The 17,439-nt window shown below is 36.9% G+C and overlaps 2 protein-coding genes across 3 annotated transcripts in view; one reads left to right on the top strand and one right to left on the bottom strand.

The window, feature by feature from the left end:
* LOC101746922 (NADH dehydrogenase [ubiquinone] 1 alpha subcomplex subunit 7) overlaps positions 1-17,439 on the bottom strand; it is a 364,870-nt gene that overhangs the window by 75,764 nt on the left and 271,667 nt on the right. The gene's annotated exons all lie outside the window — the stretch shown is intronic.
* Positions 5,428-16,464, top strand: LOC101740685 (vanin-like protein 1). Of its 2 annotated transcripts, XM_004928856.5 has the most exons (10): positions 5,429-5,587; positions 6,131-6,247; positions 6,924-7,049; positions 8,123-8,295; positions 9,285-9,499; positions 10,222-10,308; positions 10,725-10,828; positions 13,721-13,912; positions 14,643-14,764; positions 15,786-16,464. In XM_004928856.5, exons 1-10 carry the CDS (start codon positions 5,531-5,533, stop codon positions 16,138-16,140), a joined length of 1,548 nt encoding a protein of 515 aa, XP_004928913.2. In that variant the 5' UTR covers positions 5,429-5,530; the 3' UTR covers positions 16,141-16,464. The 2 variants fall into 2 exon arrangements, with proteins under 2 accessions (XP_062528946.1, XP_004928913.2); XM_062672962.1 differs by lacking the exon at positions 6,924-7,049 and having other exon boundaries at positions 5,428-5,587.

Genomic DNA, 17,439 nt, shown 5'->3' with positions numbered 1-17,439 from the left:
ATAATTTCACACAGAACAAACCATCGATATATTTTATGAGTATCCCATATCCCATATGTTACATAAATGCCAATCATCTTTTTTATTATGGTTTGGCTTTTTTCTTTCCTTTTTCGTGTTTGAATTTTATCCAATTTTGACACATTCTCCAATCAGTCCTACATTTTGCAACTGTAATTTGAAATATAGGGTGGTTACGTGACTATATTTTTATGACGTTTGGTCATTAGTGTTACGAAAAATAGCATGAAATAAAACAAATTGGTGTTCTATATATTGTGATAAGTATAATAATTTAGTATTTAATAATAGACCACTAAAATAGATCAATCAGGAAGAAGTACCCGTCAATTAGCATTACTGATAGATACCGATCACTAATGTAAAAGTAATGGCAAAAGGAGATAGTTATTATGTTGCTGTTATTTAAAATAAAGGGGAAACAATATTATAAAATAATAATTATTATTGTTATTTCTCCGAGTATCTCCAAGTTCTCTGCGAGAGATATGTATATATTATCTACTATGGATATAGTTTTCATGTAATTTTATTCATGTCAATAATCTTATCATGGATATAGTATATTCATTTCAACGTGCCATAGAGAGGGTCTTTTTCTGCTTTTTCTTTTGATGTTTCTTTTAGTTCGTCCGTTTTTGGTTCTACGTTTTTTATGAAATCAATTTATAAACATTTACACTAAAATTTATAATATATTTTAAATTACCAAAGAGAGAAAATATCACATCGTTTTTCTGTATTTTTACACGCTTTATATTAACTTCACTTGTATGTATGTTTGTAACTTACTCCTTTAGACGCGATTTTGGCCCACTTTACCCCTTGGCCACAGCCGAGAGCGGTGCGAATTGCGGTGCGTCATGAGGCGCGGCAAGCGGGAGCGGCGAAAACAAATGGTAGACAACCTATGAAGTATGCCACAGCTACTGGCGGTGCGTTTTGCGGTGCGTTGCGAGGCGCGGTGAGAGGTGCGTGACATCTGGCGGCGACGAGCTGCGCCATGTGCGAGTGAAACAAATGTACTAGACAATATGGAGGTGGCCACAGCTCAGAGCGGCGCGCGCGGCGGTGTCGGTGGACGCATTGAGGCATCGCGCGACCGAAACAAATCATTTTGTTTTTACCGCGCGTTGAGCTAATAAAATATAATGGATGTGGAACAATTCATTAGTGAAATACTGAGTAGACCAGAAATATGGATGTCAAAACATCCACATCATAAATATAGGCATGTTATAAAAAAAATGTGGGATGAAATAAAACAACAATTTTCTGGTACTAATGGTTTCCTAGATACTCTTGGATAGGATTATTGAAATAAAATTTGAAATTTGAATTGATTTCGTATTCTAGATGCTTGAACCGTTTCTCGATTATTCCGTCTTGATCTGCGTACGCTATTGTGAATATTGGAGTCTCCAAACTGGGAAATAAACTGCTGAAAATCTGCATCTCTGTCTCCATCACTTTCTGTTAAGGCACGAAACCTTTATAATCAATGTCGCGTGCTTTTTGTTTGCCTGTACACTTTTCGTAAAAATACGAAATTTATTAGTTAGAATACCAAACGCGTACTGAATTGTGACACTTGTCCGGGATAATGTTTTGTCGAAAATTATTTGTTCCGCATTTAAACCACCCGGTGGATATGGGCGCATCAAATAATTTTTAAGAGGATAGGCTTTATCAGCAATTAACACGTATGGTAAATTTAGATTTGAACCTGGTAATATCTGTGAAGGTTGAATCTATTAATAATCTATTTATCGGGATAGTTCTTATATTCCTAATATAATACCTAATAAATAGGGTGGAATTCGCCAAGTTCTCTCTTTTTCTTACTGGGTGCGCTCCTATTCTTGATTGAATAATATCTTCAGCTAAGAACGCACTTATTTCAAGGTAATATCGTGCCACTTTTGAAAGGGAATTTTGATAGGGCTTTCTAAATACGTCCACCTCTGACGCCGCCGCCGTCGCAACTAGTCTAGCTGTGGCATACCCCCGCAAATCACGCCGCCCGCCGCGCCTCGCAACGCACCGCAAAACGCACCGCCAGTAGCTGTGGCCAGGCCCTTAAACGGCCAGATTTCATTAAAAATTTGTAGATTTATCGAGGACCGATGACAATTCAATATTTAAAAAAAAAATTGAAAAAATTGAAATTCAACTAAAAAATTAAATAATAAATAATATGTAGTTTTAAAAAAATAAAAAAACACGCTTTATATAAAATTCAACTATATTAAAAAATAGAAAATAAATTTTATTAAATTTAAATTAAAAATAGTGTAAAAATATATATATTTTATTGTAAAAAAAGCGTGGGGTGCATGGTGTTATTAGTTATAAATATTTTTCTGACAGATATGAGTCGAAGAATTATTTTTTCAATAATTTCTTATTAGCTATTATTAACAATAATAACTATTATTTATTATAGTGTAAAATATTACTATGAAAAAATTCTTCTTCTTACAACTACTGTTAAATTACAACCACCAACGTTATCTATTAATTTATATTATCCTATTAATTCTGTGTTGCCCGCGTAGTCTGTACCAATTGATTCAGTAATTGCTCAATATCACGAGAATGGTCAGCTCGAAGCTCATTTGCTTACACATTGGATAGAGATTAGTAAAGTGTATTCTTTAGAAATGCTGGGTGCAGCGGATTTACGCTACCACCACAGACAGTGATGTCGCCAAAAAGATCCTTTTTACATTTCTTCTTAGCTTTTATGAAGCGCGTTACACATAACTTGGAATTCAGAAATAAATAATTGAAACCGTTTCTTTATGAGAATAGATTTCAAAATCAAATTTTTATGATAGAAAGTTATGTTTTTAATATTTTTAATTTCTTTTAAATAAATATAGTTATTTCATTTCAATAATATTGTTTTATATTTCATTCCAAATAATTTTTGTATTATAAATAGTTTGATTACAGTTAGAGTTTTACTAAACTTTATATGCAGCATACGCACATATGTATAAATATTTGTAAATTGATTTGAAAAAAGTAAATTAACGAAAACAATGCATTTAAAGTTAAGAATACATTATTAGGTATCAAATTTTTTTATTAAATAAATTATATTGATTGAAGTTTTGCTTTTATTTAACTATACTACCTTCTAGTCTAATTGTACAATGTATATACTCTTGTAAACGAACACTAGTCGAGCAACGCTGTGACGCCCATAGACATCAACAAAAAGAACACCGATCTACCTTGACATACAATGAGGAAGTTTCCAATCACATAAAAACAAAAAATAATTATATAAATTTAAAGACAATACAAAAATATTAAACCTAGTAAAAAAATTACTTGAATATCTCTAAAAATGACGACACTGAATTTTTTTATATCACCCACACGAAAATAAAAATCCGCGCGAACCATTCACGGTCATACGTCACAAGACTCGTAGGCCGCCCTGTGCGGGACGGAACGCACTAGAACTGTTTATCTCGGCAGGGAGATTCGTATTTTATAGTATTTTATGCTCGCATTACTATCTCACAACACTATTTTAATTATTTATATTTATTTTATTAAACCACTGCTACTATTTTACCATGAGAGTTATGGAAATGTCTAAATAAGACATACATAATCACGACCACTCCGCTAGGAGTGTACGACTGAGAAGAAAAGAAAGATTATCTCAGACGTGGTGTGTACGGTTTTAGACTTTTTGACTAACAATCCGTTGTATACAAGTGCAGAAATATGAGGCGTAAAGGTTTCAAAGTAAGTGATTACCTACATTACCTTACCTACTACCTACCGTACTTTTACATCTTATTTATTACCGTTTTATTTGTATTTTGGTAAGAAACTATCTACGGAAATTAACCATTACCTAATGGTAGTTTTCCAATTAACCATTACTTAATAGTAGTTTTCCAATTACAGAGCATAGTGCGACTCAGTGACGCACAATGCCGAATTATGCTGAAGCTTAGTTGAGCATTATGCCGCGTAATGCGCTCTTGTGCTGTATTTGGAAAACGGCCTAATCTCAATGCGGGTGGCGCATTTACGTTGTAGATGTGTATGGGCTCCAGTAACCATGATTTCTTAATGTGATCTTCTTTAATATCACATTTATTAATATATGTAATGCTAACCTTTGTCTGTCTTTCTAGCTATTTTACAGTCGTCATGAAAATCGACGAAATGAATAACGTCACAAGCTTTAACAGTTTTATTGAACAAAGGCACGTTTGTTTACATTTACACATTTACATAAATGTTCACAATGTTACAAAGGCATAATATTTCACATTGCGGTAAATGGCAAATAAAATGTCTAACAAAAAAATGTAAACACACACAAACAAATGTGAGAATAAGTACTGTGTTTGTACGCAATTGCAATTCATAATCCGGTCAGTCGTCTGCGCGTGTTTCCATTTGGACACGATTTTATTTATAAATTTGTATATTTTCCCTCTAGGATACCGAGTAGATCACGGTTCACCTGAATATCCTGACGTAATTGCTGCCAATCACTTTGAGACGTGGGTCAAAGACTTCAATGTATTGTATCACAGCTATTTTACTTTACAAAGTGCAGAATAGAACAGTATGATGGTAAATAAATATCAAACGTATTGTATCACAGCTATTTTATCTTACAAAGTACAGGACAGAACAGTATGATCGTAAATATCCATGCGGATTCACAACGTGTCATTCAAATCGACTCACCAATTCGGAGAAATGCATCAACTGTTTTTTTTCTGTTTTTTCCCTACCTATGCTGATAGCCTTGTGAGGCTATTTCAGCTTTGCCTTGACGTGTAGGTGAGAAATTCAGTGGTTCAGTCTATGGGTTAATTTACTCGTCGAGCCCTTCGTCGCATGCAACGGGTTCGGCGAGGACGGTGACCGGTGCTTGAGGTACCTAAAACACCGTTAATGGATCGGGAGGATCCGTAATGACATGTCTAGGGCACGGTTTTTATTTTGTACCCGTTGACCCAGCAGACTTCGGAGTGCCTCAATCAATAAATAAAAGACAAACTTTTGTATAAAATAAACTTAAAACAAACAAAAAGAATCCGTCCGACGGGGGACATATCAAAGGGGAAAACGAAATTGTTATTTTTATTTCATTCCGGGCATTTTCATATCTATCTGCCTTTTAAACCTTCTCTGGAGTTCCACAAATAATTCAAGACCAAAATTTGCCAAATCGGTCCACCCGTTCTCGAGTTTTAGCGAGACTAACGAACAGAAATTCATTTATAGATTAGATAGGTATCTATTATTAAATCTATTTATTTAATAGATTTAGATTTATGCTTGAAAATTTGTCGTTCAACGTACCTACATATGCAATGTGAACAAACCGTCTACATATCGTATGCATCGTGTATATGTCGCATTAAGGATAAACGCAGTCTCGCTTAGTTCGTCGCCGAACACTGTTTACTTTCAACGTTTGTTGATTCAATTGTAAATTTACAAAAGCGACATCAAAACAATGAAGCTTATTTTTTACGGATTATTAATATTTTCACTGACGAAAGCTACTTCACAAGTAAGTTTTTCCTTCTTTTTTTTTCCTACCCAATCTGGTAGCCTTGAGAGGCTATTCCAGCGTAACCTTAACTACTTAGTAGGTGAGCTCAGGGGGCTCAAACCTGACGACGTTGCTAACACGAACCCTAGCAAGAGCCGTGCTTCGCAGAATCTACCACCGGATCGGAAACGCGACCCACTGAGAAGATCCGGCGAGAAACTCAGTGGGCTGTGTCTGAGGGAGTTTTTCCTTGGGGTCAAAATTTTTATTATAACGACTTTCGTGCCTTGAATTTCGATGCTTGGGATCTTTGGAGTCTTCTCACCCTTATTAAAACAAGTTTTTACTGTCTATCAACACCCGGATGCTTATTCGCAAAGCTTGTGTTGAACAGCTTTCACGTCGGCTTCATGAGCTTACCTAGTCAGTCCCCAAGCCGACATACGGAGGAGACCTGAAATACTTAGTTGGGCAGAATTATTTTTTTGACTTAAACGGTATGTATTTATCCTTGTCTTAATTAAATATTATATATAGCCTTTTGAATTAACTACATTGCAGAAATCAACACCAGAGGATAGTCAGTACGTAGCAGCAGTTGTTGAATTCATCATGTCAGATGACGTCGAAGACAACATTCGTAACTACATTCATTACATTGAGGAGGCTGCTAAACAGGTACGTGAAGAATCATAATATGGTTTTTTTTTTAATACTGATGTAATTATGAGTAAATGGGCTTAAAGTAGTTATTATTATTATTAAATCTATTTATTTCACTAAAGAAATCATACATTTTGTTAGTAAGTATTACTTATAATCTATGTTAGTAACTTGAAAACCTAACACATTACTATCTGACTATTGAGTCTTTCTCAAGTGCCTGCTGCAAAGGCTATTGCTACAGGCTAGGTTTCGGGATAAACAAAAATTCTACAAAAATCCAAATTAAAACTGTATTAACACTTAACTTAACGAACACTTTAAAATTCTTAATTCACTCCTTCTGCTTCGCTTCAGGTGATCCGTTCGCTGTTTCGCTTCGAGTAGATCCGCTTTTATAGTCGATACGACATCCCTAGAATTACACGTAGGGCATCGTAAACTCTCCACGTATATGTGTTCCATAGATTACCGGCGTAAAAAATCTGGCACTAAGCTTTAAAAAGTGTAACTTTGACATAACTATCGCAACCAGTGAATCTGCGGACCAGCATATTGCATCTTATTATCAATGCATTACGTTCCCTATCTATATCACATCTGTACCATCCTCTGTTATATGAAACGCTTCTAGATTGAGAGACATCCATCACCAGGCGTCATACATTTATTATTAACGTTATTGTTCTAGCATGCAGACATCATAGTTTTCCCGGAGCTGTCTTTGACAAATAAAACCACAGCCTTCGTTGTACCAGTCTATGGCTCACTGAAACGATATCCCATACCGGCGATACACCCAGATTTGTATGATAATGTGAGTTAGTGCAATTTTGTATTACTATTTTAAGTTTCTATTTTTTTTTTTTTTTATCGCTTAGCTGTGTGCACGAGCTCACAGCCCACCTGATGTTAAGTGGTTACTGGAGCCCATAGACATCTACAACGTAAATGCGCCACACACCTTGAGATATAGTTCTAAGGTCTCAGTATAGTCACAACGGCTGCCCCACCCTTCAAACCGAAACGCATTACTGCTTCACGGCAGAAATAGGCGGGGCGGTGGTACCTACCCGTGCGGACTCACAAGAGGTCCTACCACCAGTATAAAATCTATCTAAATTCTAATCTATTCTAATCCAAAATTTGCGATATTAAACGTCCATCTATCTAATATCGATTTAAGTCTTGGCAAATAATTTTTGGACTCTTTAATCTATGGGATAGTACGTGTTACGATACCTTTAATATTCATCTTCAAATACTGCCCGCATGATACGTGCAATAGCGTTTGAAGATAACATAATTAAGAGAAGCTAGAATTTACGCATAGCATTATGAGTATCACTACATGTAATTCTAAACTGCGAATGCTCTGAACCTTGCGGTTAGTACAATGATTATCTTGTGGATTTTCAGTACTAATGGTAGTCTTACACACCAATTACCGGCTATTCATCAATAGACCACTAAGTCTTTTTGATCTGCCTTTAGATATCCAAGTACCCTCATGCTATTAATTCTTAACCAGCTTAAGCCATTTAGTTGCGCGAATCCAAGCTCCATCATTCAGTTTAAGTTTATTGAAGTGTAAGTAGTACGCGATAATAATATTAAATGAAACTTCTACTATTCAGACTTTAAAAACGCGTTTTTATCAGACAATTTTTACTGCAGCGAAACGAACACGTGTTCAAGTTTAAAAAGAAAGATAGCTAGCTATCCAATCCATTTGAGATGAGACGAGATGTTGCAGGATCCTCGAAATAGAGTGTTGGTAGGACGTCTTGTGAGTCTGCATGGGTAGGTACCACCGCCCCGCTCGTCCACCAATTTAGTAATAAAAAAAACAGTATCAAGCCTCACCTAAATAGAAGAATTTGTTTACAGATTTTAGTGTCAATATCGGCGGCTGCAAGAAGTAATCAAATCTACGTTGTGGTCAACGGCCGAGAGCTCATGGATTGTACTAAGAATGACACCGGCGAACCTTGTCCGGAGCTGAAAGAATATATTTTTAATACAAACGTTGTGTTTGACAGGAACGGAGCGGTTATTGATCGGTAACTATTTTAACGACTATTTTCCTGGAGTTTGATAGTCGGAATCACTCTGTAGGCCTTCCTGGTATCAAAGGGTTACCACAGCCGGTAGAAATCACAACGTATATCCAGCCGCTCACCTTGCCATCAGGTGATCAGGGTCTCAATTGAAGAAATAGGCAAGATGTTGGTACATTACGGAATTTTATGTTTTTTGCTGGATTCATAATTTTTATTGAGTAAGATCGCGTAGAAACGAGACTGTCTACGATTTGCTACCAAAATGTTCTTGGTTACTTTGGTCACATTGCTCGGCGGCCAACAGACGACCTTGAAAAATTAGCTGTAGTGGGCAAGATAGAAGGGAAAAGACCCCTGGCCGGCCGCCAAGCCGCCGTTAGTCAGATCAGGTTATTTCTGCGGTGAAGCAGTAATGCGTTTAGGTTTGAAGGGTGGGGCAGCCGTTGCAACTATACTGAGACCTTAGAACTTATATCTCAAGGTGGATGGAGCATTTACGTCGTAGCTGTGTATAGGTTCCAGTAACCAATTCACACCAGGTGGACTGTGAGCTCGTCCACTCATCTAAGGAATAAAAAAAAGGTAACCGCACTCACCGGATTCTCTGTTGCGAGCACCCTGAGAGAAGCCAAAAACCGAACGAAATAGAATATGTTACAAAGAGTCACAAAGGCTTTTCAGGACACGACCTTCAGCAATGAAGTATGCGACTAAGAAGAAGAATAGGGCAATATTCCTTCATAATGGACGTCGTTCGGTTAACACATGTCAATTTGGTCTAGTGTTGCGGGGTATGAAATCTGGTATAGTCACATCGCTCGACTCGAAAAACAAGGAATGGTACGCATGTTTTAATAGATGAATGTATGTTAAATCAAATGTCCAATGATAGTTTCAGCAAGTGTGACGATGATCTAGTGATCATTAATTAATTAATTTTTATTCTGACCAGCTTAAGAACAAGTAACATTATGAGAGTTCATTTTCAGATATCGCAAGATCAACCTTTTCCGGGAATATTCTCACACGCCCGCTTTGAGCCCAGACTTGGGCTATTTCGACACAGATTTCGGAGTTAAATTCAGTCACTTTATTTGCTTCGACATCATGTTTCAAGTGCCGGCAGTACAGTCCGTGCAGAAACTGAATGTCACCGACGTGATTTTCAGTACGATGTGGTTTTCGGAGTTGCCGTATTTAACTGGTCAGTTATTTATTCATTTTGCGTTTGGAGTAGGGCTACTCAGGAATCCGGTAATTGAGATCATAACCTCATTTATAATGTAATACTTTTATAGCAGTACTTTTTGAACCGAAATGGACTTCTTTGTCGCATAAACAGCGTCATAAAACGGCTTATCACCAGTAATGCGCTTACATTTTGTGGACATATTTTTACGCGATGTTCGGAGTATCGTGAAAGTTACTAATGAAGTTGGTAAACAAATAACAATATGCCTGCGTGCTGAATACGCAACGGTTTCCAATTAGTCTGAATCTGCATTATATTGTGATGCGATTGAGACTCATTCGACCTCAAATTTTAATGTAATTTTTTTGCCACTTACTTATTAAAGTAATTAAAAAAGTAAGTGCTATTAAGCACTATAAATAGATTGGCACTTTAACATATGTAGGTGTCATTTTATATTAATATATAGGCCGTGGTACAAGGCAGTTAAGCTTATTTAGACTGAAACTGATCTTTCTGTCGGAGACAGTGAGACTCTTATTGTCTCCTGCTTAGCGGTAAGGGAAAGCGGGATCTAAATACCTACGCTTTCTATTGTCTTTAGATAAAGTTGGGACGTAGGGTCCACACGAACCATCACGATTGAAATCATCGAGATGTGTTCTCTTCTTTTAAATGTTATGTGAAGCTGTGATTGTAACGTTATTAATTACTTTCCATGTTTTGTATTTTAGCTGTACAAATTCAACAAGCATACGCCTACGAAATGAATGTGAATTTTATTGGTGCCGGAGCTAATAATATTAGCCTTGGTAATGCAGGTATACAAGAATGACTATTATTTCATGTTTAAAATTTTTTTATGGCAATTTGAAGTTTCGCTGTTAAATATGCACTATCATTTATTTTCAACTAAAGAATCGGAATCACTGTTCTACTTTTATTGGAGTAAAGGACGCAAAGTAATGCTAGGAATATGCGACACGAACCAAGATCAGATTCGAAGATTCTTGGGTTTTTAATATGTTTGTTGTAATACAAAGAGCGTTGTCTATTGCCACACATTAATATTCCCTATAAATTTGAATCATAGTTAAATATTTTATTTCTAAATCGTAGTTCTTAATGAATTTTTTTATACAAATTTGAGTATGGACATTTGCATTGTTGACGATAAGGACCGGTGTTGATTCTATTCTCAAGGGTACTTTGTCAGCATCAAAACTAATGTTTCCAGGATCAGGCATATATTCCGGTCGAGCGGGTGCTTTGGTCAGCATAATGCCGGGAGTTCCAACCACACGACTCCTTGTTTCCAGAGTCCCAAAAATCCCTGGAAAAGTAATTATTGCAATTCTATAAGTTGTTTTAATCTTATAAAGCATGTGCTTATAAAGTATCCAAAAATTTTGATTTCAATTAATCCGTCATTATTTCGAGCCAATGCTTTTTTTTATATAGTTCTACACACGATATTGTTAAAGGCTAACTTGTAAGCAATGTCATTTTTAGTAGACCATTACAATTTTATGGTCATAATAACCAGTACCAATTTATTTAAAACTAGCGACCCGCCTTCGCTTCGCTTCGGAAACATTAAAACACACATGAAACCAAAAAACTAAAATTAAAAAAAAATTAAAAAAAGTAGCCTATGTTCATCAGGGACAATGTCGGCTTCTAATGGAAAAAGAATTTTTCAAATCGGTCCAGTAGTTTCGGAGCCTATTCGAAACAAACAAACAAACAAATCTTTCCTCTTTATAATATTAGTATAGATTATTTATTTAAAATATGAAGTACATTCAATCACTTTTTAATATTATTGATTTTCATTTTAAATCTCTAAAATCTATTCATTTTTCCTCTTTCACGTCCAATAGCTGTGTAATCACATAGGTATTAATCATTTTATACTTGATATACAGTCAAACCTGGATAAGCGAGAGTTCAAGGGAGCACAATCTCATTCTCGCTTATAGAGGTTTCTCACTAACCCGAGTTTCTCGCTAATGCTCCCTCTGAATTTCGATTCGCGATTTTCCGCATTCAAATGCATTCACTATTTTAAGTTTATGACTTTAATGATAGTACTTTAATTTTCCGTTTTTACATGATGCAGAATAGAACTTTCCTTCGCAATTGATTAACGATAAACTGAGTGAGTCCGACATACAGGACGGTACACAGGCACACGTGTCCATTCGAAAAGAATACGATAAAATAACAACGTTATTTAGTTCCACGAAATAAAATAGGTTCAATATTCACGAGAAAACAATACAAAAACAATGATAAGAAGTTCCACGAAAGTTAAAAATGAGTCATAAAATAGCAGATGTTAAATTTGTAATTTGTTTTGTCATTTGTTCCTCCTAAATAATATAAATAAATAAATAAAGCTTGGCTGTCGCTTATAGAGGTATAGATAGGTAGCAGTCTCACTTACGGAGGTCCATGAGGAAAAAAACGACTCTCTTTTACAGAGGTTTCTGTTTCTCGCTAATAGAGGTTTTGGGAGCTTAAAATGACGGGTCCTTGCTATTACTCTCATGCGTTCAACAGGTGCACCGCCTCACGGAGCACATTCTTGTGGGGCTTAATCGACCAAAACCGTTATACACGGGAGCTCTCTTCTTCGACGTCGCAAAAGCGTTCGACAAAGTCTGGCACAACGGTTTGATTTTCAAACTATTCAACATGGGTGTGCCGGATAGTCTCGTGCTCATCATACGGGACTTCTTGTCGAACCGCTCTTTTCGATATCGAGTCGAGGGAACCCGCTCCTCCCCACGACCTCTCATAGCTGGAGTCCCGCAAGGCTCTGTCCGCTCACCCCTCCTATTTAGCTTATTCGTTAACGATATTCCCCGGTCGCCACCGACCCATTTAGCTTTATTCGCCGACGACACGACTGTTTACTATTCCAGTAGAAACAAGTCCCTAATCGCGAAGAAGCTTCAGAGCGCAGCCCTAGCCCTAGGACAGTGGTTTCGAAAATGGCGCATAGACATCAACCCAGCGAAAAGTACTGCGGTGCTATTTCAGAGGGGAAGCTCCACACGGATTTCCTCCCGTATTAGGAGGAGGAATCTCACACCTCCGATTACTCTCTTTAGTCAATCCATACCCTGGGCCAGGAAGGTCAAGTACCTGGGCGTTACCCTGGATGCATCGATGACATTCCGCCCGCATATAAAATCAGTCCGTGACCGTGCCGCGTTTATTCTCGGTAGACTCTGTAAGCGGAGTAAAATGTCCCTTCGGAACAAGGTGACACTTTACAAAACTTGCATAAGGCCCGTCATGACTTACGCGAGTGTGGTGTTCGCTCACGCGGCCCGCACACACATAGACACCCTTCAATCTCTACAATCCCGCTTTTGCAGGTTAGCCGTCGGAGCTCCGTGGTTCGTGAGGAACGTTGACCTACACGACGACCTGGGCCTCTAATCTATACAGAAATACATGAAGTCAGCGTCGGAACGGTACTTCGATAAGGCTATGCGTCATGATAATCGCCTTATCGTAGCCGCCGCTGACTACTCCCCGAATCCTGATCATGCAGGAGCCAGTCACCGTCGACGCCCTAGACACGTCCTTACGGATCCATCAGATCCAATAACCTTTGCACTAGACCCCTTCAGCTCTAGGAGCAGGCTTAGGGACCTCGGTAACCGTACTCGTCGAACTCGACAAAGAGTTCGCCGTGCAACCTAACCCATGAATCAGCTCGCTGAGTTTCTCGCCGGATCTTCTCAGCGGGTCGCGATTCCGATCCGGTAGTAGATTCATTCGCGAAGCAGCTACTCTTGAGTTGTTAGGTCTCCTTCGGAGGCGCTCGGGTAGCTGTTAGCAAATCCCACCCCTCCTGGCTGAGCCTTTGCTCGCCCACCTGTCCTGGTGAAACTGGAAAGGCCTCCGGGCCACCAGTAATCCTTCAATCATAAAAAAAAAAGCTATTACTCTCACTTATAGAGTTTTCTTACTTATCCAGTTCTCACTTACCCAGGTTTGACTGTATATGAGCTAACTTCAGTTCACAGTTTATTTGGCCTCAAATGACGTCACATTTTAACGAAGTTTCGTCCAGCCAAAGCTTTTCAAAATGTGCTTCTTCAAATAGTGCTGTTTTCAAAATTTCAAATAGTCTTGACTAATAAGAATTGTTGAGTTGAATTGTAAGCTCATAAGAACAATAATACAACGGACTTCTTAACTATTTGTTTTTAGGTATCAGGTAAATATCCAGGGCCTATCGACGACAGTCTTACAAATACAGATAATTTAGTCATATACACCGATCCAACCTTGGACACTCACGTCAGCAGGCCTCTGGTACCTGGCTTCCAAGAGTTTACGCTTGTCGATAAAGACGTCAGCTGTTCCTTCAGCATCCGGTTAAAGAACAAGAGCGGTGATGCGGTAAGTGAAAATAAAATTTCACTTCTTTAACGCTAATAACATACGCCGAACCTACGTTGAATTTAAATAAAAATTTTGTTACCTACATAATGTTTCACAGCCCACTTGGTGTTAAGTGGTTACTGGAACCCATAGACATCTACAACGTAAATGCGCCACCCACCTTGAGATAAAAGTTCTAAGGTCTCAGTATAGTTACAACGGCTGCACCAACCTTCAAACCGAAACACATCACTGCTTCACGGCAGAAATAGGCAGGGCGGTGGTACCTACTCGTGCAGACTTACAAGAGGTTCTACCACCAGTATCGATGCTTTAGTGCAGGACTGTCTAAGCTACATACCTTTGCGGGCTAGTTAAATTTACTGCAAAAGCTGGAGGGTGGAGACTGGAGGGGTAGAAAAAAATATTATCAAAGACAAACTACTTTCCAGACAAAAATATTTAAGAAAAATATAATAGTAAAAGATAGCTTCTGTTTTAAATGATGTCACAGGAATGGAATGTTACAAGAATAAGGATAAATTATTTCAAATATTAATGACAAAGAATTCCATTATCCAAAACTATTTTCTGATTAAAACATGTGTCGGGGGTCGCATGAAAATAAGCCACGTTGTCTGGACAGCTCTGTTTTAATGCATTGACAAATATATTTTTTTCACTAGGGCTGCTATTAATAGTTTGAAAAAGTACTAAATTTTATTAACTACATAGTTAATTGTTTCAGTACCCACATTTCCGTGCCGTCGTGCAAGATGGGTCCAATGTCTACGTGAATCGTGAGATAGGAGTCGCGGCTTGTCTAGTAGTTGCTTGTACGACTGAAGATTTCAAAAGTTGCGCCCAAAGGTTTGTGCGGCTTGCAGATTAATTATTATTATTATTTCATTTACTTCAGATATTACATCCATACTAGAGGTCCCGTAGTAGTCGAAATTCGACTATAATTAATTGGAATTGTAAGTTTGTACACTATTATGATTGTATTTTATACTTCTATAATCACAAATTTCGCCAAGACTACACTATAAAAATTATTAACAAAGACAAACAATATTTAATGTATTCTCAATTTGACCACAGACGTCAAGAAAAAAAGTTTGACAATAAATAGTATGCATGCGTGTGTGCGTCAAATACATGGTGTAAAAAATGTCAGTGTAAATACATAGTGTGTGTAATGTTTTCTTTATTGATTTAATGTGTCTTTTATGCATTATTTAAAAAAATATTAGCATTGTGCACTTCTTCTCTATATTCTCTATAAGTGTGGAAAATTTCATACTCCTCCGTCCGCGCAATTTTCGTAAAAAGGGATACAAAGTTTTTGCTTCACGTATTAATTTAAAGATTACATTAAAAATAACACTTCACATAGAATACAAAAATAAAATAAAAACAACAACAATTTCGGAATAAAATCAAACCAATTTAGCTTGGCTACTAAATCTACCTTAGGCTAGTTTGGATCCAGAGTGCTCAGCTTACACATTATTATAGTCATAATTAAATTATTATAAATTACATTATTATAATTATTATAATCATTTAAATAATTTACGTCTAAAATTATTAGTTCGGTTCTGCTGATTTCTGTCGCGGGTCATTTATGTGCGCTTTTTTTATTGTTTAAATGGGTGAACTAGCATAGCGCCCAGCCCAGTAGCCCAGAACGGCCCAGCAGATGTTAAGAGGTTCCCCGGCCCAAAAAAAATAAATGTTAAGCGGTTATCAGAGCAAATAAACCTCATGCCAGTCGAGTTAGGTTAAAAACCAGAACAGCCCCTCAAGACACTTAGGTAGGGAAACATAAAATTTAAAAATGTCTTCCGAGAGTACGAGAAAAGCATACATCTATTTTTGATTTCAGATATAAAAACGAAGAAAGCAACGTTGAAATTGAAAATTTGGTCATCGAAATGACAACATTTAAAAACACATACAACGAAACATTGCAATGTGATAATATGCTATACCTACCAATTTCGGTCAGAGTAAACAAGCTTCCGCTCGACCCGACAAACTACACTTTTGTGGAAGAATCACCAATAACATCAAACGGCAGTGAAAAAACGAAAAACGAAGCAACAGCGACAATCATTGATCGTACGAAATTCTTGTTCAAACTAAACAAACCACAAACAGATTTAGTGGCTTTCGGAATATGGGGTAGATTGTTTTTAAATGATTTCGATCACAGCAATAACGAGAGCAAATCAATGTGATGTTGTTAACATAATAATACATTATATTTTAAATATTTATCATTATGAAAAACAAGCCTACTCGAACTTAGAACAATAATGTTTGCATTAGAAAATGAAAAACATAATGAATGAATGAGATATAAAATAATGACATATATTATAATCAGGAATCATAGTTTTTTGGAAATTGCCTCATATGTACCAACATACTTTGGTGACCACCAAAATATTACTTGAACTCTGTAATTTTTCTGTTTATTTAATAAAATCTAACGCAGTTGTAATCATTTGTGAAAATATTTTTATATAGTTGGAAAGATATACAGCTAAATTATAATTTAACACTTGTTTCATTCATTTCTAAATGTTATATTAAGGAAAATTGCGCCTACACATGAATTTTTCACGACAGAAAAAAATTGATTGATGGTATCAAAAATATGCCCTGCCAACAGTTGCAGAGAAGATATTCAAAGAGATGGTAGAAGGAGAATGTTGAGGAATTTACTAGCAGTATTTAGTATGACTGCAGAGTCGTCGGACTTTAATTTTGATTCTCTTGGATTGATAAACTGAAGTAGGACAATAGTGAGTTGTGTTGGTACCCACAGTCCAAAACATTCTTATGTGAACGGAATCAATTAATTTAGATTGATAGTCGTAAATTGTATTCACGGTCGTATAAATGTTTTTAACTAATGCTATTGTTAGCACATCGTCACGAACGACTTATACCGTGAAGGAATGATTTTTATAACATAACTAGCTTTTGCCCGCGACTCCGTCCGCGTTCAATAGTTACTTTGGCATAACGCTAAATTTTACCCCCACTTCATTTACGTAGAAAATGAAAATATATTTGAATTATAGAATGTTAAGGAGCTATTTAAACCCCTATTTTGAAACATTCTTTATTGGTGCTCCACTTGTATTGGCCTTACCGTGATGTTATATAGCCTTATAGCCTTCCTCAATAAATGGGCTATCTAACACTGAAAGATTTTTTCAAAACGGACCAGTAGTTCCTGAGATTAGCGCGTTCAAACAAACAAACTTTTCAGCTTTATAATATTAGTATAGATATTACAAAAATAGAAAAACGAAACTCGCAAATAAATATAATTGTTTAATTACTGTTGGTAGGGCGTCTTGTGAGCCCGCACGGGTAGGTACAGTCCCCCCTGCCTATTTCTACCGTGAAGCAGTAATGCATTTTGATTTTAAGAGTGGGACAGCCGTTATACTATTTGAAACTAGGATCTCAAGTACCATAGTAGTATTCACTTAGTGATGTCTAGGGTCTCCGGTAGCCATTTA

Source organism: Bombyx mori, chromosome 16, assembly GCF_030269925.1.
Source record: "Bombyx mori chromosome 16, ASM3026992v2".
NCBI classification, from domain to species: Eukaryota; Metazoa; Arthropoda; class Insecta; order Lepidoptera; family Bombycidae; genus Bombyx; species Bombyx mori.
This window is presented reverse-complemented; position numbering and strand designations above follow the sequence as displayed.